The following is a 21,143-nucleotide window of genomic DNA, read 5'->3' as shown; positions in this document are numbered from 1 at the left end:
GGGCCCCAGAACTCCTGGGAAGACCCCCCACAGGAAAGCAGGGAAGCAGAGTTAGGAAGCAAACTCCTCCAAAGTACAACCCCCGGCCCAGTGAGTCCCTTCACCTGGGGGTAGACCCCAGCAGGACCAACCCCTCGTCAGGGAGCCGGCGGCAATCTCGTCACCGCCTCCTCCGGGTACTTTGGCAAGGGGTGCGCGCCTTCCGAGCGACCCGGAACCGCGCCCCTCCGCCTGCGAGCCCCTCAGCCTTCATCCGAACGTCCCCTTTCGCACGCCGCACCCTGTCCCGTCCAAAGCTGCCGGCGCCTCCCAAGTCCCCCAACTCCCGCCCTCAGGACCTTGATCCCGGAGACCGATCCCCCCGACCTCCCGGGACCGCCGGGTGTCCCCGCCGCCCCGGCCGTCGGCCCCCCTCACACCCACGCCCGCCCCCTTCCGGTCCCAGCTAGGCTCCGGCTCCCCGCGCCACCCCGCGCCCCTGGGACCGCAGCCCTAGCGACGCGCAGGTGGTGCCCGCCCTCTCACCGAGGCTGAGGAGAACAAGAGGACGGGGCTGAGGGCACCACCGCGCTCGGGCTGCAGCGCCGGCTCGGCCTGGGCAGGGCTCTGGCTGTGGCTCCGACTCTCAGGAGAAGGCAGCCAGAGTGAAACTCGGCGTCGCAGCTTCCCAGCGAGCCGCTGCGCATGCCCGGGGCATGCGGCCTTCTGGGAAATGTAGTCCCGATAGGGCCCATGGGCGGGCAGAAGGCGGGGCTCAGCGGGGAAGGGCTCAACCCGAGGCGCACCTGCTCAGGTCTATGTTTTCTTCCTTCGCCTGCTCACTCATTGACTTATTCCTTCATTAATTACTGACTTAATTTTAACTAGTTTTTACTAGTACATACGTGGTGCCAGTACATACATGTGCTACTGTTTCTCTTTTTTTGTTTTTAAAATTAATTTTATTTTTCTTTTTTGTACAGATGGGGGTTTTGCAATGCTGCAACGTTGCTCAGGCCGATCTCAAACTCCTGGCCTCAAGCGATCCTCTTGCTTCATTCAGCCTCCCAAAGCACTGGGGTTGCAAGTGTGAGCCATGGAGCACAACCTTTTTAAATTTAAATTTTTTTCTTTTTCTTTTTTTTTTCTTTCTTTCTTTCCTATTTATTTTTAATATTTATTTATTTATTTAGCTACTGTGTAGTGGGAGTGCGGGAGTGAATAGGTGAATCAGAAATGGTTTCTTGGCTGGGCGCAGTGGCTCATGCCTGTAATCCCTGCACTTTGAGAGGCAGAGGTGGGCGGATCACCTGAGGTCGGGAGTTCCAGACCAGCCTGGCCATCATGGCGAAACCCCGTCTCTACTAAAAATACCAAAAAAAACTAGCCGGGCGTGGTGGCTCGTGCCTGTAATCCCAGCTACTCGGGAGGCTAAGGCAAGAGAATCGCTTGAACCCGGGAGGCAGAGGCTGTAGTGAGCCAAGATCGCGCCATTGCACTCCAGCCTGGGCGACGGAACAGGAATCCTTCTCAAAAGGAAAAAAAAAAAAGAAGAAGAAGAAGAAAAAAGAAAAAGAAAAGGTTTCTCGCCGGGAGCGGTGGCTCACGCCTGTAATCCCAGCACTTTGGGAGGCCGAGGCAGCCAGATCACAAGGTCAAGAGATTGAGACCATCCTGGCCAACATGCTGAAACCCCGTCTCTACTAAAAATACAAAAATTAACTGGGTGTGGAGGCCGGGCGCAGTGGCTCACATCTGTAATCCCAGCACTCTGGGAGGCCGAGGCGGGCGGATCACGAGGGCAGGAGATCGAGACCACGGTGAAACCCCGTCTCTACTAAAAATACAAAAAAAAAAAAAAAAAAAAAAAATTAGCCGGGCGTAGTGGCGGGCTCCTGTAGTCCCAGCTACTCGGGAGGCTGAGGCAGGAGAATGGCGTGAACCCGGGAGGCGGAGCTTGCAGTGAGCCGAGATTGTGCCACTGCACTCCAGCCTGGGTGACAGAGCGAGACTCCGTCTCAAAAAAAAAAAAAAAAAAAATAATAATAATAATAATAATAATTAACTGGGTGTGGTGGCGCGTGCCTGTAATCCCAGCTACTTGGAAGACTGAGGCAAGAGAATCACTTGAACCCTGGAGGTGGAGGTTGCACTGAGCCAAGATCGTGCCACTGCACTCCAGCCTGGACGACACAGTGGGAATCTGTCTCAAAAAAAAAAAAAAGAAAGAAAGAAAAGAAAAGAAAGAAAGAAGAAAAGAAAAGGATTTCTTTCCTGGGAAAGCTTTGTATCTAGTTGGAAAGTCCAGCACTTAAACACACAATTACGATATAGTGGGGAAAATGTTTGGAGGACCAAGTACCCCGTTAAAGATACTTACCTGGAATGACATTATCCTAAGGTCATTGATCCTTTATCAAGGATTTTTGTTTTCCCTTTTTTTTTTTTTTTTTTTTTTGAGACGAGTTTTGCTCTTGTTGTCCAGGCTGGAGTGAAATGGCACAATCTCGGCTCACTGCAACCTCCGCCTCCCAGGTTCAAGTGATTCTCCTGCCTCACCTCCCGAGTAGCTGGGATTACAGGCATGCTACACCACACTCAGCTAATTTTTGTATATATATATTTTTTTCTGAGACGGAGTCTTGCTCTGTCACCCAGGCTGGAGTGCAATGGCACAATCTCAGCTCACTGCAAACTCCGCCTCCCAGGTTCAAGCAGTTCTTCTTCCTCAGCCTCCCGAGTAACTGGGATTACAGGCGCATGCCACCATGCCCGGCTAATTTTTGTATTTTAGTAGAGACAGGGTTTCACCATGTTGGCCAGGCTGGTCTTGAACTCCTGACCTCGTGATCTGCCCGCCTCGGTCTCCCAAAGTACTGGGATTACAGACGTGAGCCACCGCATCCGGGCTAATTTTTGTATTTTTAGTAGAGACAGAGTTTCACCATGTCAGCCAGGCTGATCTCAAACTCCTGACCTCAGGTAATCTGCCCACTGCAGCCTTCCAAAGTGCTGGGATTACAGGTGAGGGCCACTGCATCCGGCCAGAGTTCCATTTTTAAAATCTGAAAAGACAGACTATTTTTTTTTGGGAAAAATAAAGAGTTCTGGTTGTGAAAAGAAGTAAAATAGGACAGTATCAAGAGGGAGAGTGGGGGGCATGGACTTTTGTATTTTAGACAGGAGAGAGAAGAGTGTGCTGACTTCTGAAATTGCAGCAGGATGTCTGCCCCCTGGGAACCTGGAAACAGGCTTGGCCACTTGCAAAGTGAACTTTAAACTAATATACCTAACAAAGGGCCAGAGACAAAAGAACTGCCTGGTAGGAGGGGGCTGGTTAAATAACCCCGGAACACTAGGTAGCCCTAGAAGGAATGAGGAAGACTCACAGTGGCCTAGATCTATTGTTAAACCAAAAAGGAACTTTGAGCCAGGCAAGGCGGCTCATGCCTATAATCCCAGCACTTTGGGAGGCGGAGGCAGGTGGATCACCTGAGATCAGGAGTTCAAGACCAGTCTGGCCAACATGGTGAAACCCCGTCTCTACTAAAAATACAAAAATTAGCTGGGTGCAGCGGTGCACACCTGTAATCCACCTACTCGGGAGGCTGAGGCAGGAGAATCGCTTGAATCTGGGAGGCAGACGGTGTAGTGAGCCAAAATTGCACCATTGCACTAGCCTGGGTGACAGACTGAGACTCGGTCTGAAAAAAAGAAAAAAAAGGAACGTTCAAAATAGAGGGTAGAGAATATGAGAATATGTACCCATTTGTGTTTTTTAAACAATGGCATACAATAAACGGGCTTACAGACAAAGAAAGTTTCTGGGAAGAGACTCAAGAAGCCCCAGAAGGTAGGGGGATAAGCTGAAGAATTGTTAAAGATTTTATTTATTTTTTTTTTGAGACAGTGTCTCCCGGGCTGGAGTACAGTGGCGTGATCATAACTCACTGCAGCCTCGACCGCCTGGGTTCAAGTGATCTTCCTGCCTCAGCCTCCTGAGGAGCTGGGACTACAAGCGTGCACCACCATGCCAGGCTGATTTTTGTATTTTTTGTCAAAATAGGGTCTCACCATATTGCCCAAGTTGGTCTCCAACTCCTGGGCTCACGCATTCCTCTTGCCTCAGCCTCCTAAAGTGCTGAGATTACAGGCATGAGCCACCACGCCTGACTGAATTTTTAAAGATTTAGAGAGGGCTGTCAGCTGGGCGCAGTGGCTCATGCCTCTAATCCCAGCACTTTGGGAGGCCAAGGTGGGAGGATCACATAAGGTCGGGAGTTTGGCCAACATGGGGAAACCCCGTCTCCACTAAAAATACAAAAATTAGCCAGGCGTGGTGGCATGAGCCTGTAATCCCAGCTACTGGGGAGGCTGAGGGAGGAGAATCTCTTGAACCCAGGGGGCAGAGGTTGCAGTGAGACGAGATCGTGCCATTGCACTCCAGCCTGGGCAACAGAGTGAGACTCTGTCTTTAAAATAAAATAAAATAAAATAAAATAAAATAAAATAAAATAAAATAAAATAGGGCTCTCTCCTCTCTGGCAGTACCCCCACTCCCCACAACATACACAGTAGGGCAGTTTGCCACTTGCGTTCTTGCATAAAGGTCCACAGCCTAAGGGGCAGTGGCAGGAGCAGCGGCAGGAAATATTCCTGGCAGGGGTTCTTTGTCTGAAATTTTCCGCCTAGAGATGGTGTCTTTTTTTTTTTTTTTTGAACTCCTCAAAGGCTGGGGTTTGTTCAACACACCCAAGGGGCCACCAGTGCTCTGAAGCAACTGAAAATGAATGACGTGGCCCAAGAAAGAATGTGACTGTTGGCCACAAAATGGGGAGTGGTGTTGAGCAAAGAAATTTAAACTCTGATACCCATAATCCCAGCACCTGGCTAGGTCCAAGTGGGAGGATCGCTTGAGCTCAGAAGTTTAAGACCAGCCTGGGTGACAAGACAAGACCCCATCTCTACAAAAAATAAAAAAATTAGCTGGGTGTGGTGGGACACCCCTGTGGTCCCAGCTACTTGGGAGACTGAGGCAGGAGGATCACTTGAGCCCAGGGGGTCCAGGCTGCAGTGAGCTATGACGACACCACTGCATTCCAGCCTGGGTGACAGGGTGACATCTTGTCTCTTAAAAAAAAAAAGGGCCGGGTGCGGTGTCTCATGCCTGTAATCCTAGCACTTTGGGAGGCCGAGGCGGGCGGATCACAAGGTCAGGAGATCAAGACCATCCTGGCTAACATGGAGAAACCCCGTCTCTACTAAAAATACAAAAATAAAATAAAATAAAATTAGCCGGGCATGGTGGCGGGCGCCTGTAGTCCCAGCTACTTGGGAGGCTGAGGCAGGAGAATGGCGCGAACCCGGGAGGCAGAGCTTGCAGTGAGCCGAGATTGCGCCACTGCACTCCAGCTTGGGCAACAGAGTGAGACTCTGTCTCAAATAAAAAAAAAAAAAAAAAGGACAACACGTGGGGGTGGGGTATGGGTAGAGGATATTTGCAAACTGTTAGAACTTTTCAGATGAATGAACAGCGAGCACACGTACCTTATTTTAGATTTGCCACAAGGGAACCAGTGAAAAGGGTGAGCCTTTTCTTTTGTTTTTGAGATGGAGTTTCACTCTTCTTGCCCAAGCTAGAGTGCAATGGTATGATCCCGGCTCACTGCAACTTCCACCTCCCATATTCAAGTGATTCTCCTGCCTCAGCCTCCCAAGTAGCTGAGACTACAGGCGTGTCCCACCATGCCTGGCTAATTTTTGTATTTTTAGTAGAGATGGGGTTTTGCCATGTTGGCCAGGCTGGTCTTGAACTTCTGACCTCAGGTGATCCGCCTGCCTCAGCCTCCCAAAGTGCAGGGATTACAGGCGTGAGTCACCTGCCCAGATGGGTGAGCCCTTTCAAAACATGTTCCAAGGGGCTGGGATTTACATAAGATAATTATTTGGGGAAGACTGGTTTACTCCTCAGGGCTGTAAAGCCATCTGTTTTTTTTTTTTTTTTTTTTGAGACAGAGTCTCTCTGTGTCGCCAAGGCTGGAGTGCAGTGGCATGATCTTGGCTCACTGCAACCTCTGCCTCCTAGATTTAAGTGATTCTCCTGCCTCAGCCTCCTGAGTAGCTGGGATTACAGGCGCCCGCCACCACGTCCGGCTAATTTTTTTTTTTCATATTTTTAATAGAGATGGGGTTTCACCATGTTGGCTGCAAAGCTATCTTGCTTTTCTTTGTTGTGCAGGTCACACCTGGGTCCTGAGCTGGCGCCATCACTGGAGACGCCAGGTGATGTCCATTCATCAGAAATAATGAGCAAAGCAGCTGTGGCTTCTAATCAGCCCATCCCTCCAGGGTGTCAGATGGAGGCCAATTAGTGGACGCACTAGACAACCAAATTCTGCCTTTCCAAGCAAAACATCAGAAAATGTCCTAGCCCTTAGCATTGATGCTGGAACCCAGTGTCTTGCTTCTGCTTGGGTTTTCATGATCTTTCCTTGCTCTGGGTGAGCTGGGGGCTGGTTCTAGATCAGAACCTTCAGAGGCACTAAGAAATGCCACCTGGAGTGGAGTTAAAGAAGTTATTATTATTATTTTTTTAACTCCTACTATTGTCAGAGGCAGGTGAACCAGAGCAACTCCATTTTGAATAGGGGCTGGATAAAATGAGGCTGAGACCTATTGGGCTGCATTCCCAGATGGTTAAGGCATTCTAAGTCACAGGATGAGATGGGAGGTTGGCACAAGATACAGGTCATAAAGACCTTGCTGATAAAACAGGTTGCAGTGATGGCCGGGCGCGGTGGCTCACGCTTGTAATCCCAGCACTTTGGGAGGCTGAGGCGGGCGGATCACGAGGTCAGGAGATCGAGACCATCCTGGCTAACACGGTGAAATCCCGTCTCTACTAAAAATACAAAAAATTAGCCGGATATGGTGGCGGGCGCCTGTAGTCCCAGCTACTCGGGAGGCTGAGGCAGGAGAATGGCGTGAACCCAGGAGGTGGAGCTTGCAGTGAGCCGAGATCGCGCTACTGCACTCCAGCCTGGGTGACAGAGCGAGACTCCGTCTCAAAAAATATATAAATAAATAAATAAATAAATAAATAAATAAATAAATAAAACAGGTTGCAGTGAAGAAGCCGGTTAAAACCCACCAAGACCAAGATGGCGACGAGAGTGACCTCTGGTCGTCCTCACTGCTACACTCCCACCAGCTTCATGACAGTTTACAAATGCCATGGCAACATCAGGAAGTTACCCTATGTGGTCTAAAAAGGGGAGGCATGAATAATCCACCCCTTGTTTAGCATATCATCAAGAAATAATCATAAAAATGGGTAACCAGCCACCCTCGGGGCTGCTCTGTCTATGGAATGGTCATTCTTTCATTCCTCTACTGTCTTAATAAACTTGCGTTCACTTTATGGACTCGCCCTGAATTCTTTCTTGCGTGAGATCCAAGAACCCTCACTTGGGGTCTGGGTAGGGACCCCTTTCCTTTAACACTATCATTCTCAAGTTTTTTTTTTTTTTTTTTGAGATGGAGTCTCGCTCTGTCACCCAGGCTGGAGTGCAGTGGCACGATCTCGGCTCGCTGCAACCTCCGCCCCCCAGGTTCAAGCGATTCTCCTGCCTCAGCCTCCCGAGTAGCTGGGATTACAGGTACGCTGTAATTTTTGTATTTTTAGTAGAGACGGGGTTTCACCATCTTGGCCAGGCTGGTCTTGAACTCCTGACCTCATGATCCACCCGCCTTGGCTTCCCAAAGTGCTGGGATTACAGGCGTGAGCCACCGCGTCTGGTCCATTCTCAAGTTTTGTTTTGTTTTGTTTTGTTTTAGAGACAAGGTCTCACTCTGTTGTCCAGGCTAGAGTGCAGTGATATGATCACGGCTCACTGCAGCCTGGAACTCCTGAGCTCAGACGATCTTCCTACCTCAGCCTCTTAGAGTGCTGGGATTATAGGCTTGAGCCACTGCATTCAAACTCGAGCCCTTTTTCTTTTTTAATCTAAATTCCTTTTTTTTTTCTTTTTGAGTTGGGGTCTTGCTCTGTTGCCCTGGCTAGAGTGCAGTAGCTGGATCATATCTCACTGCAGCCTCCAACTCTTGGGCTCAAGAGATCCCTCCACCTCAGCCTCCCAAAGTGCTGGAATTACAGGTGTGAACCACCGCACCCAGCCCAAATTGATTGTGTGTGTTTTTTTTATCTCACTTTTCCCCCTGTGATACAGCCCCAGGAGATCCCCAAATAAATTCTTAAAACAGTCTTATGACTCTAATGTCAGAAATCCTATCTATAGGAACAATGGTATGCAATGGTCAGGAACTAGTGCCACCTGACTTTTAGCAACAAGGAAGTGGGCCAAAATGCAGCCTGATTAATGCTTAATTATAACTCTATTTCTGTCCAGAACCCAGCATGCAGTTCTTGTCGCTCCTGTGGGGATAGTTTCATTCTTATTGTAAATGAATATTCTGGTGTGTTGCTTTGGGATATATAAGTTGTTCAAGAAAACGGATCAAGCCTGGTGCGGTGGCTTATGCCTGTAATCCCAACACTTTGGGAGGCTGAGGTGGGTGGATCACCTGAGGTCAGGAGTTTCAGACCAGCCTGGCCAACAGGGCAAAACCCCCATCTCTACTAAAAATACAAAAATTAGCTGGCTGTGATGGTACGCAACTGTAATCCCAGCTACTCAGCAGGCTGAGGCAGGAGAATCTCTCAAAACCTGGGAGGCGGAGGTTGCAGTGAGCCAAGATCGCGCCATTTACACTCCGGCATGGCTGACAGAGCGAGAATCCGCCTCCAGAAAAAAAAAAAAGAGAGAGAGAGAGAAAAGCAAAGCACGCTTGGTGACCGTGCTAGGTTTTTTGAGATAAGTTTTTTGTTAAATAAGAGCAATTTTGTTTAAGTTGGGGGTTATTTAAAGATTGTTTCAAAATATGGATTTAGGAAGGAAATAGAAACAAGGTAGGAAGAAGGCCAGTAAGTAGGAGAGATGTGAAAAAAAGTTATAAGTATGAGGATGTATTTTTGGTAAAGAAAGTTGAAAAAAGAGTAATTTTTCATTTTGCATAAGAGAGGACTTTGGTCAAAATCAAGAGGAAAGGAAAGTAAATTTCTGTCCTAAAGTAGATTGCTAATATAAAAAAAGAAGTATAGGACAAAATCAAAGATTTAAGGAAGTGTAGAAGTTGTGGAAGATTAATCTCATGAAAGGAATTTGGTGTGTGATTAAGCTGGCCGAAATTAGAAGGGGATTATTTATAAGATTTTCGGCCAGGCGTGGTGGCTCATGCCTGTAATCCCAGCACTTTGGGAGGCTGAGGAGAGCTGATCACCTGAGGTCAGGAGTTCGAGACCAGCCTGCTCAACATGGCGAAACCACATCTCTACTAAAAATACAAAAAGTTAGCTGGGCATGGTGATAGGCGCCTGTAATCCCAGCTACTCACAAGGCTGAGGCAGGAGAATCGCTTGAATCCAGGAGGTGGAGGTTGCAGTGAGCCGAGATCATGCCACTGCACACCAGCCTCGGTGACAAGAGGGAAACTCTATATCAAAAAAAAAAAAAAAAAGCCATAAATATTTATAAGATTTTCTAAAAATTGAACTTTCTTTTCCTTTATTTATTTTATTTATTTACTTTTTCTGAGATAGCTTCACTCTGTCACCCAGGCTGGAGTGAAGTGGCTCGATCTCGACTCACTGCAACTTCCACCTCCCTGGTTCAAGCGATTCTCCTGCCTCGGCCTCCTGAGTAGCTGGGATCACAGGTGTGTGCCACCACACCCGGCTAATTTTTGTATTTTTAGTAGAGACGGGGGAGGGGGGGTCTCACCATGTTGGTCAGGCTGGTCTCAAACTCCTGACCTCGTGATCTGCCCGCCTCAGCCTCCCAAAATGCTGGGATTACAGGCCTGAGCCACTGCACCCGGCCTAAAATTGAAGCTTTTTTTGAGGCAGGGTCTCACTCTGTCACCCAGGCTGGAGTGCAGTGGCATGATCATAACTCACTGTAGCTTTAATCTCCTGGGCTCAAGTGATTCTCCCACTTCAGCCTCCCAAGCAGACAGGACTACAGGTGTGCACTACCACACCTGGCTAATTTTTACTTTTAGTAGCGGTGAGGTCTTCCCATGTTGCCTAGGCTAAAAACTGAGCATTAATATCAAAAGTACACTGATGGATACAAGGCCGCAATTTGGGCCCCTATGTTGCAACAACAGAGTTTTTGTGGACCATTGATCTACCCTTTACAAGAAAATTGTAAAAGATTTTTCTTTACCTTTTAGGTAACTGGCCTAGGAAACAGAGAATCTGTTTCATCAAGAATATTGGCCAGGGCTGGGCACGGTGGCTCAGGCCTGTAATCCCAGCACTTTGGGAGGCTGAGGCAGGCGGACCATGAGGTCAGGAGATCGAGACCATCCTGGCTAACACGGTGAAACCCTGTCTCTATTAAAAATACAAAAAAATTAGCTGGGCGTGGTGGCAGGCGCCTGTAGTCCCAGCTACTCGGGAGGCTGAGGCAGGAGAATGGCGTGAACCCGGGGGGTGGAGCTTGCAGTGAGCCGAGATCACGCCACTGCACTCCAGCCTGGGTGACAGAGCGAGACTCCGTCTCAAAAAAAAAAAAAAAAAAAAATTGACCAGGCACGGTGGCTCACACCTGTAATCCCAGCACTTTGGGAGGCCAAGACAGTCAGATCACCTGACGTTAAGAGTTCAAGACCAGCCTGGCCAACATGGTGAAACTCTGTCTCTCCTTAAAATACAAAAATTAGCCGGTGTGGTGGCGAGCACCTGTAATCCCAGCTACTTGGGAGGCTGAGGCAGGAGAATTGCTTGAACCCAGGAGGCAGAGGTTGCAGTGAGCTGAGATCACACAACTGCACTCCAGCATGGGCAGCAGAGCAAGACTCCCTCTCAAAAAAAAAGAGTATTTATTGTGCTTTGTGTCTTTGAAATCTTTTCTCACTTTGGTTTTATTTCACAGTGACTTGTGATCCTACTTTGATCAAGCGTTTTAAAACTTTGATATTTGACAAACTTTTCAAAAATCAAAATTAAGGCAGACACAGTGGCGCACACCTGAATTCCCAACACTTTGGGAGGCTGAGGCAGGAGGATTGCTTGAGCCCAGGAGTTTGAGACCCACCTGGGCAACATAACAAGATCCCATCTCTACAAAAAATAAACAAAATTAGCTGGACGTGGTGGCACATGCCTGTAGACCCAGCTACTCTGGAGGCTAAGGTGGGACAATCACTTGCTTCAAGAGTTTGAGAGTGCAGTGAGATATGATTGTGTCCATGCACTCCAGCCAGGGTGACAGAGTAAGACCCTATCTCAAAAAAAAAAAAAACATCAAAATTAAGCATTTTTGACCTCTAACTTTAGGATGTTCCAGAGGACCCCTGAACCTCTCAAAGGATCTGCAAAAAAAGAAATATTAAACCAATTGGGCTTATCTGATATATTAAATTATATGAGGCTGGGCACAGTGGCTAATGCCTGTAATCCCAAGGGACGCCAAGGCAGGAGGATTGCTTGAGCCCAGGAGTTTGAGACCAGTCTGGGCAAAATATCAAGACTCCTGTATCTACAAAAAAAAATTTTATTTTATTTTATTTTTTTTTTTTTTTTGAGATGGAGTCTGGCTCTTGTGGGCCAGGCTGGAGTGCAGTGGCGCCATCTTGGCTTACTGTAAGCTCCACCTCCCAGGTTCAAGTGATTCTCCTGCTTCAGCCTCCTGAGTAGATGGGATTACAGGCGCCGGCCACTCTGCCTGGCTAACTTTTGTACTTTTAGTAGAGACCGGGTTTCACCATGTTGGCCAGGCTGGTCTTGAAGTCCTGACCTCAGGTGATCCACCCACCTCGGCCTCCCAAAGTGCTGGGATTACAGGAATGAGCCACTGCACCCGGCCAAAAAATTTAAAAATTTTAAAAATAAAATAAAAAATAAGGCCAGGCACGGTGGCTCATGCCTGTAATCCCAGCTCTTTGGGAGGCCGAGGCAGGCGGATCACGAGGTCAGGAGTTTGAGACCATCCTGGCTAACACGGTGAAACCCCATCTCTACTAAAAATACAAAAAATTAGCTGGGCGTGGTGGCAGGTGCCTGTAGTCCCAGCTACTCTGGAGGCTGAGGCAGGAGAATGGCATGAACCTGGGAGGCGGAGCTTGCAGTGAGCCGAGATTGCGCCACTGTACTCCAGCCTGGGTGACAGAGCGAGACTCCGTCTCAAAAAAAAAAAAAAAACAAATACATAAAATAAATTATAAGAGAAGGATTGGCAAAATAAGAAATATTTCACCTTGAGGTATATTTATATGGCTATGTTATTAATATACTGAAAAATTGTATAACATATTTAAAAATCTGATGTGTCTTGGTATAAATGGTATCAGTCAATTTTGGTTCAGAAATAACATTCTTGTCAATTATGTCGTCATTACCACGGACTCAGACCAGGTTTTGGCCATGGTCACTTGAAGTCTTCATGTCCACACTTAATTGCTTTAGTCTAATGTCTTTCTGAAAGCTTCTTGCAGGCAATTATAATCCCAGAGAGTTATGTCTTCAAGGAGCTTCATGGAAAGAATGAAGTCTGACAAGTACGGGTTTCTAATAACTTTGAGTTCACACTATTGAACTAAATTTCCAAAACTCGGCCAGGCACAGTGGCTCAAGCCTGTAATCCCAGCACTCTGGGAGGCCGAGGTGGGCAGATCACCTGAGGTCGGGAGTTCGAGACCAGCCTGACCAATATGGAGAAAACCCGTCTCTACTAAAAAAAAAAAAAAAAAAAAAAAAAAAATTAGCTGGGCGTGGTAGCATATGCCTGTAATCCCAGCTACTCAGGAGTCTGAGGCACGAGAATCGCTTAAACCTGGGAGGCGGAGGTTGCAGTGAGCTGAGATTCTGTCGTTGCACTCCAGCCTGGGCAACAAGAGTGAAACTCTGTCAAAAAAAAAAAAATTCCAAAACTCGAATGAAGAAACTGATGGGTTTGTGAAATTGCTAATACAGATCACAGCAAGAATTAATTACAAGACTGAATGAACTGATGAAAAATAATTATTAATTTTTTTTTTTTTTTTTTTTGAGATAGAACCTCACTCTGTCGCCCAGGCTGGAGTGCAATGGCATGATCTCGGCTCACTACAACCTCTGCTTGCCAGGTTCAAGAGATTCCTTTGCCTCAGCCTCCCAAGTAGCTGGAATTACAGGCGCCCGCCATCATGCCCGGTTCGTTTTTTTGTTGTTGTTTTTTTTTTTTTGAGACAGAGTTTCATTCTTGTTGCCCAGGTTGGAGTGCAATGGTGAGATCTTGGCTCACTGCAACCTCTGCCTCCCAGGTTCAAGCAATTCTCCTGCCTCAGCCTCCCTAGTAGCTGGGATTACAGGCATGTGCCACCACGCATGGCTAATTTTATATTTTCAGTAGAGACAGGGTTTCTACATGTTGGTCAGGCTGGTCTCGAACTCCTGACCTCAGGTGATCTGCCTGCCTCGGCCTCCCAAAGTGCTGGAATGCTGGGATTATAGGTGTGAGCCACTGCGCCCGGCCTCATTTTTGTATTTTTAGTAGAGATGGGGGTTTCACCATGTTGGCCAGGCTGGTCTCGAACTCTGACCTCAGGTAATCCGCCTGCCTAGGCCTCCCAAAGTGCTGGGATTACAGGTGTGAGCCACCAAACCGGGCCTGAATCTTTTTTTTTTTTTTTATGGCAGGGTCTTGGCTCCGTCACCCAGGCTGAAGTGCAGTGGTGTGATCATGGCTCACAGCAGCCTTGAATTCCTGAGCTCAATCGATCCTCCCACCTCAGCCTCCCAAAATGCTGTGATTACAGGTGCAAGCCACTAGACCCAGCTGAATTATGGATTTTTAAGGCTGCTTTATGTCAAACATTGTGGGTTCTTTTAATATTGTTTTCCAGATTTAAGGAAACTTTTTTCTTTTAAACTTTGTACAATTTATAGTAATTTGGTAAAGTACTTTTGAAAACAAAAATGAAAACATTTGCTTTTCCTCTCTACCTGAACCCTCCAGAATTTAGAAGCAATTTATGATTTTTTTTTTATTATTATACTTTAAGTTCTAAGGGTACATGTGCACAACGTGCAGGTTTGTTACATATGTATACATGTGCCATGTTGGTGTGCTGCACCCATTAACTCATCATTTACATTAGGTATATCTCCTAATGCTTTCCCTCCCCCCTCCTCCCACCCCACAACAGGCCCTGGTGTGTGATGTTCCCTTTCCTGTGTCCATGTGTTTTCATTGTTCAATTCCCACCTGTAAGTGAGAACATGTGGCGTTTGGTTTTTCGTCCTTGCGATAGTTTGCCGAGAACGATGGTTTCCAGCTTCATCCACGTCCCTACAAAGGACATGAACTCATCATTTTTTATGGCTGCATAGTATTCCATGGTGTGTATGTGCCACGTTTTCTTAATCCAGTCTATCATTGTTGGACATGTGGGTTGGTTCCAAGTCTTTGCTATTGTGAATAGTGCCGCAATAAACATATGTGTGCATGTGTCTTTATAGCAGCATGATTTATAATCCTTTGGGTATATACCCAGTAATGGGATGGCTGGGTCAAATGGTAATTCTAGTTCTAGATCCCTGAGGAATTGCCACACTGACTTCCACAATGGTTGAACTAGTTTACAGTCCCACCAACAGTGTAAAAGCGTTCCTAGTTCTCCACATCCTCTCCAGCACCTGTTGTTTCCTGACTTTTTAATGATTGGCATTCTAACTGGTGTGAGATGGTATCTCATTGTGGTTTTGATTTGCATTTCTCTGATGGCCAGTGATGATGTGAGCATTTTTTCATGTGTCTGTTGGCTGCATAACGATTATTCTTATGTTTACAGCAACATGGTTATTTGCATAGATTCAAAGAGAATCTGTTCTCTGGCCAGGCACAGTGGCTCACACCTGTAATCCCAGAACTTCGGGAGGCCGAGGCAGGCGGATCACTTGAGATCAGGAGTTTGAGACCAGCCTGGCCAACATGGCAAAACGCCGTCTCTACTAAAAATACAAAAATTAGCCAGGCGTGGTGGCATGTGCCTGGAATCCCAGCTACTTGGGAGGCTGAGGCAGGAGAATTGCTTGAACCCGGGAGGCGGAAGTTGCTGTGAGCCGAGATTGCACCACTGCATTCCAGCCTGGGTGACAGTGAGAGCCAGGCACGGTGGCTCACGCCTGTAATCCCAGCACTTTGGGAGGCCGAGGGGGGCGAATCACGAGGTCAAGAGTTCAAGGTGACTATAGGGAGAAAAATTATATTTCAATAGAAAAACGATAGTTTACCTGTTATTATAGTAATGTTCATTGTTTGAGTTATTTATCTACCTGTAGACTGGATTAGATTCTAGATTCTTCCAGTTTGCTCTAATGTCTGGCTACAATCTCCAGTGAAGAATGAGAACTGGCTGGGCGCGGTGGCTCATGCCTGTAATCCCAACATTTTGGTAGGCCGAGGCAGGAGGAGCACTTGAGGTCAGGAGTTCAAGATCAGCCTGGCCAACATGGTGAAACCCCGTCTTCACTAAAAAAATAAAATAAAATTAGCGGGGCATGGTGGCATGCCCCTGTAATCCCAGCTACTTGGGAGGCTGAGGTGGGAGGATGGTTTGAACCAGAGAAGTCGAGGTTGCAGTGAGTTATGGTGGTGCCACTGCAATCCAGCCTGGGCAACAGAGTGAGACCCCATTTCAGAAAATAAACCCACACCCAAAGTGTTGGTTTACAGAGGCTTTCCAATGCAATAGGAAGCTTCTGGAAACTTTAGGGAAAGAGGAGGATTAAGCAATGGAGTCTAGAGAACCCTCAGTGGCTTGCCACTGCCTTTCATTTCCAGTCTAGTTCCCCTAGGAGGCAGGCAGGCCGAGCCCTCTTGACATTGCTGCTGGAGGCTCTCTCTCCTGGCAAAGGCCCAGGGAAACTATCCTGCTGAGGCCCATCTGGAGCTGGCAGGGAGCTGACATTCACGGCCACATCTTAGTCATAACTCCTCCCCTCCCCTGACATAGCCACTTCCTCTTTCTGCTGAGAAAAGAAGTTGAATGAAGGACAAGCTCTCAGAAAGTTGCAACCCTTAAGAACTTGAGTACAAGGAAGAGACGGATGTTTATTGCAAGAACCGTTCCCCGGTGTCTCCTGGCTCATAGAACAGCTCCAACAACACGTGCTTGGATGCCAAGTGTGCCATGAAGACCAATCCTTGCTATAATCCTGATGGAAAGAACTTCCCCATCTGAAAAGAGGATGGTGATAAGTAAACAGATTGTCAGGGGTAGAAGTACCCGTCGGACCCCAAGCCTGGAGCATTTTGCCAGAGACCTTTTTTTTTTTTTTTTGAAACGGAGTCTCGCACTGTTGCCCGGGGTGGTGCAATCTTGGTTCGCTGCAACCTCCGCCTCCCGGGTTCAAGCGATTCTCCTGCCTCAGCCTCCCAAGTAGCTGGGACTACAGGCACGTGCCACCACGCCCGGCTAATTTTTGTATTTTTAGTACAGATGGGGTTTCACTATGTTGGCCAGGCTGGTCTCGAACTCCTGACCTCATGATCTGCCCACCTCAGCCTCCCAAAGTGCTGGGATTACAGACATGAGCCACCACGCCCGGCTCAGAGACCTCTTGCCTGAGCCATGATTCTACCAAGCGCTCTACTCATTCCCCCAAGAAATCACGTCATCCCCTTTTTACAGATGAAGTTACCTGCTAAGCTAGAAGTGGCAGGAAGAAGCCAGGTGTGGTTTGTGGCTGCTTGGGAGGCTGAGGCAGGAGGAATGCTTGAGCCCAGGAGTTGGAGTCCAGCCTGGGCAACATAGCAAGACCTCGTTTCAAAAAAAAAAAAAAAGAGTGGCAGATGGGACTAGGGCCTGGGGATATGGCTTCAAGGATGTCTCCCAGCCTGCAGGCCGCATTCTCTGCCATTCCAGTTGATCATCTGGACAGGGAAAGTCTACCGGCACACGCATGCTTAGATGGGCCAGTATCTCCCTTATCTGGCCCATGAGGCCTCCCTCTCCAGGCCAAGCCCCACTCTTTACTAGGCACTGAGGCCTTCCATGCCCCCAGGGCACAGATTCTCCCATTTCTCTCCCCTCTTTTTTTTTTTTGAGATATTCTCACTCCAATACCCAGGCTGGAATGCAGTGGCACGATCTTGGCTCACTGCAACCTCCATCTCCTGGGTTCAAGTGATTCTCCTGCCTCAGCCTCCCCAGTGGCTGGGACTACAGGCACCCACCACACACCTGGCTAATTTTTATATTTTTAGTAGAGATGGGGTTTTGCTATGTTGGCCAGGCTGGTCTTGAACTCCTGGTCTCAAGTGATCCACTGGCCTCGGCCTCCCAAAATGCTAAGATTACAGGTGTGAGCCACCACATCCACCTCCCCATGGTTGAGGATTTGCTTCTGGATCACCACCTCCAGGAAGCCTACCTCTGCAACCCCTAGGCAGTTTTGTTTTTTGAGAGGGTCTTGCTCTGTCACTCTGGCTAGAGCGCAGCAGGAGGCAGCAAGGCTGGGACCTGGGCAGTGAGTACAGCTCACTGCAGCCTTGAATTCCTGGGCTCAAGTGATCCTCCAGCCTCAGCTTCCCAAGCAGTTGGGACTACAGGCACGTACCACTGTGCTCGGCTAATTTTTATATTTTGTAGAGATGGGGTCTCACCACGTTGCTCAGGCTGGTCTTGAGCTCCTAGGCTCAAGCCATCTTCCCACTTCGGTCTCCCAAAGTGCTGGCATTACAGGCCTGAACCACTGTATCTGGCGTTTTTTGAACCCCAGCCTGTTACTCCCCTACAGATCACACCACAACCTGCTTAGGCCGCAAGCGGCTCACCCGGAACAATCCCTTCGTGCCACAAGTCCCTGGCTCAGTGCCCTTAACCACTCAAATCACCTGGGTTTTTTTTTTTTTTTTTTGAGATGGAGTCTTGCTGTTGCCCAGGCTGGAGTACAGTGGCGTGATCTCAGCCCCCTGAAACCTCTGCCTCTCCCGGGTTCAGGCAATTCTCCTGCTTCAGCCTCCCAGCTAGCTGGGATTACAGGCACCCACCACGATGCCCAGCTAATTTTTTGTATTTTTAGTAGAGACGGGGTTTCACCATATTAGCCAAGCTGGTCTTGAACTCCTGACCTCAGGTGATCCACCTGCCTTGACCTCCCAAAGTGCTGGGATTACAGGCGTGAGCCACCATGCCCACCCCACCCTGGGATTTAAGATGCAAATTTCTAGGTCTGGGATGGGGCTTTAAATGATACATTTCTAACAAATTCTCAGGTGATGCCAACGTTCACAGACCACACTTAAGAGTATCAAAGGCCTTCCTGCTCTCAGTAGGTCCAAAGCTACCCAAACCTTGCTCTGAATGCACTATAGATATGTCTATACCCGAGTCAACATGCTGGAGCCCCTGCCCTCAGCCAGACAGGCCAGAGATAAGCACCATGCCAGTTGCACCTGAGCATCTTTCAGCTTTCATCAGTTTATGCCTAATCCTGCTCAGTAGGTGCCACCCCCATGTTGCCCATGAGGACTGGCAGGCTCACAGCAAGTAGCCAGCCAGGCTGGGATGCTGCAGCGAAAGTGAACTTCCCCGAGTGAGAATGGCTTGAGTTTGGGGCAAGGCTGGAGCCAGCTACTGAGGTATGTGAAGCCTCCCACAGAGGTACCATGAACACCTTCCCCAGCAAAGGGGGCACAAGTTCCCTGGGTACCCTCTTTGGGGCACCATTCCCTTACTCGCTCCTAGGAACTATGGCTGAAACCTGGGGGAGGGAAGCAGCCTATTTAGGGAGTGCGATAAAGGTAGGGGGAGGTTGAGAAGCAGCTCCCCCCAGTGACAGTGAGGCCTCATGTCTATAATCCCAGTACTTTTGGAGGCCAAGGAGAGAGATCACGTGAGGCCAGGGGTTCGAGGCCAGCTTGGGGAACATAGCAAGACCCAGTTCCTACCAAAAATAGAATAAATTGGGCACAGTGGGGCTCATGCCTGTAGTCCCAGCAACTCAGGAAGCTCAGGCAGGAGGATGGCTGGAGACCAGGAGTTCCAGGTTGCAGTGAGCTGTGACTATACTACTGCACTCCAGCCTGGGCAACACAGCCAGACCTTTCTCTCAAAAGGGACAAATCAAAACAAACCCAAAACCAAAGCAGGTTCTCAGCTCTCCTGAGGCTTCCTACCCCCAAAGCAAAACTACCCACCTCAGAGCCACCTCAGGACCACCGGCTTATGACATCAGGCTGCCTCCTGGAATGGCTTGGAGTGCCAGTCACCCCTTGCTGCAGCTTTGACAAGTTCATACCAACATGTCCCAAGAATATCTTCAAGCCCAAGGTGACAGCTAAGACCAGGCAGAAGCAGTGCTCTGATCACTGCCCTACTGGGAGGGCCCAATCATGACTGGCCTTCTGGCCTCTAGCATCTGGACAGAGCTGCCTGCCTGCTTGCCTTGGAGAAGTGGGCCTGGAAGCTCTCTCCTCCCCACTCCCATGTCTAGAGTCAAATCCATGGGGGCCAGAGATATAAGATTCTTTGCTAGCCTAGAAGTAAGGTGGGTCCAGCCAGACTGACCTTCATCTAAGAGTTTCCATGTTGGTTCCCATGGAGGTGATAGATTATAGTTGTCTAAGGACATGAACCCTGCCCTGTTTACAGTAGAGACACAGTAGTACTTGCTGGACTATGCTATGTGAGTGCACGGGGCGGGTGGTATACAGTCTTCCCCACCTGACACAGTCAGCACTAATTCTGACCTTCCATCTGACCACCACACCACGACCAGATATTGCTTTCTTCTTTTATTCGGAAGCAGACACAGGGTGGGAGGCAGTGCGACACCTCCTGGTGAGAACCAGGATAACAGCAGTCAGAGTCAGGGACACCACCACAGCCAGGCCTACGCCCAGCAGCACCACTGAGGTGTCAGAAGGCAAAGCCCACTGCTCTACTTCATGGTCACCACTCCTGTCCAGGAAGATCAGTGGCCCCACGGTGACATCTGCTTCTTCTGTCACTGTGAAAGGAGAACACACAACCAAGGGTCATCTTAGTCCCTAACCGGGAACTGGGTTGGAGGTTTTATTCTGCCTCAGTGGGCTAAACTAATATGTTGTCTTTTTTGTGTGGGCTAATAAACAGTTTCTAGACAAAAAAACACAGCTTTCTCGGCCAGGTGTGATGGCTAATGCCTGTAATCCCAGCACTTTGGGAGGCTGAGGCAGGCAGATCACCTGAGGTCAGGTGTTTGAGACCAGCCTGGCCAACATGGCAAGACCCGTCTCTACTGAAAATAAAAAAGTTAACTGGGCATGGTGGCACATGCCTGTAGTCTCAGCTACTTGGGAGGCTGAGGCAGGAGAATAGCTTGAACCTGGGAGGCAGAGGTTTCAGTGAGCAGAGATCGTGCCATTGCTCTCCAGCCTGGAGGACAGAGCTAGACACCATCTTGGTGCAGGGGAGGGGGAAGAAAAAAGAAAAAGACAGCTTTCTCATACAGAGAAAGCAGGTCACCCAAGAGGGATTCCCTAGTACATCGTCTTTTTTGTAGAGACAGGGTCTTGCTATGTTGCCCAGGCTGGTCGAGAACTCATGGGCTCAAGCGATTTCCCTGGCCTCAGCCTCCCCAAGTGCTAGGATTATAGGCACAACCCACTGTTCTGGCCAGATTATTATTTTTTTTTTTTGAGAGACAGTTTTACTCTTGTTGCCCAGGCTGGAGTACAATGGTGCAATCTCGGCTCACTGCAACCTCTGCCTCCCAGATTCAAGTGATTCTCCTGCCTCAGCCTCCCAAGTAGCTGGGATTACAGGCATGTACCACCATGCCCAGCTAATTTTTTATTTTTAGTAGAGACGGGGTTTCTCCATGTTGGTCAGGCTGGTCTCGAACTCCTGACCTCAGGTGACCTGCCCGCCTTGGCCTCCCGAAGTGTTGGGATTGCAGGCCTGAGCCACTATGCCAAGCCAGATTATCTTAACAACTGCTATATTTCCCCTACATGCCTAATTATGTCTCAGTAGAAGCCTAGGATGACAGCAGATCTACCCTGGCTGCCACCGAGGTGGAAGGCTGAGAGCCCCTCCTGCTTAACCCCAAGATTTGTGTTAGGGAAAGGTAG

General features: G+C 48.6%; 2 protein-coding genes across 17 annotated transcripts in view; both read right to left on the bottom strand.

Annotated features, from left to right (window-relative positions):
• Positions 1-21,143, bottom strand: part of LOC101145093 (probable E3 ubiquitin-protein ligase DTX2) — a 162,092-nt gene that overhangs the window by 103,109 nt on the left and 37,840 nt on the right. For 7 of the 13 annotated variants that reach the window (XM_063708193.1, XM_063708199.1, XM_063708194.1 and 4 more), the window contains exon 1: positions 526-678. The exons of 2 other annotated variants lie outside the window; for them this stretch is intronic. The gene's annotated coding sequence lies outside the window, so the exon portion shown is untranslated. Of the gene's footprint in view, positions 1-525; positions 682-21,143 lie in introns of those variants that run through there. 4 more of the 13 variants (XM_063708203.1, XM_063708202.1, XM_063708204.1 and 1 more) reach the window with 3 other exon arrangements.
• Positions 19,811-21,143, bottom strand: part of LOC101143607 (zona pellucida sperm-binding protein 3) — a 39,267-nt gene continuing 37,934 nt past the window's right edge. For all 4 annotated transcript variants that reach the window (XM_055392870.2, XM_055392873.2, XM_055392872.2 and 1 more), the window contains one exon: positions 19,811-20,038. In XM_055392870.2, coding sequence (XP_055248845.1) covers positions 19,824-20,038 — 215 coding nt within the window. In that variant the 3' untranslated portion in view covers positions 19,811-19,823. The remainder of the gene's footprint in view (positions 20,039-21,143) is intronic.

The sequence above is a fragment of the Gorilla gorilla genome, chromosome 6, assembly GCF_029281585.2.
Source record: "Gorilla gorilla gorilla isolate KB3781 chromosome 6, NHGRI_mGorGor1-v2.1_pri, whole genome shotgun sequence".
NCBI lineage: Eukaryota > Metazoa > Chordata > Mammalia > Primates > Hominidae > Gorilla > Gorilla gorilla.
This window is presented reverse-complemented; position numbering and strand designations above follow the sequence as displayed.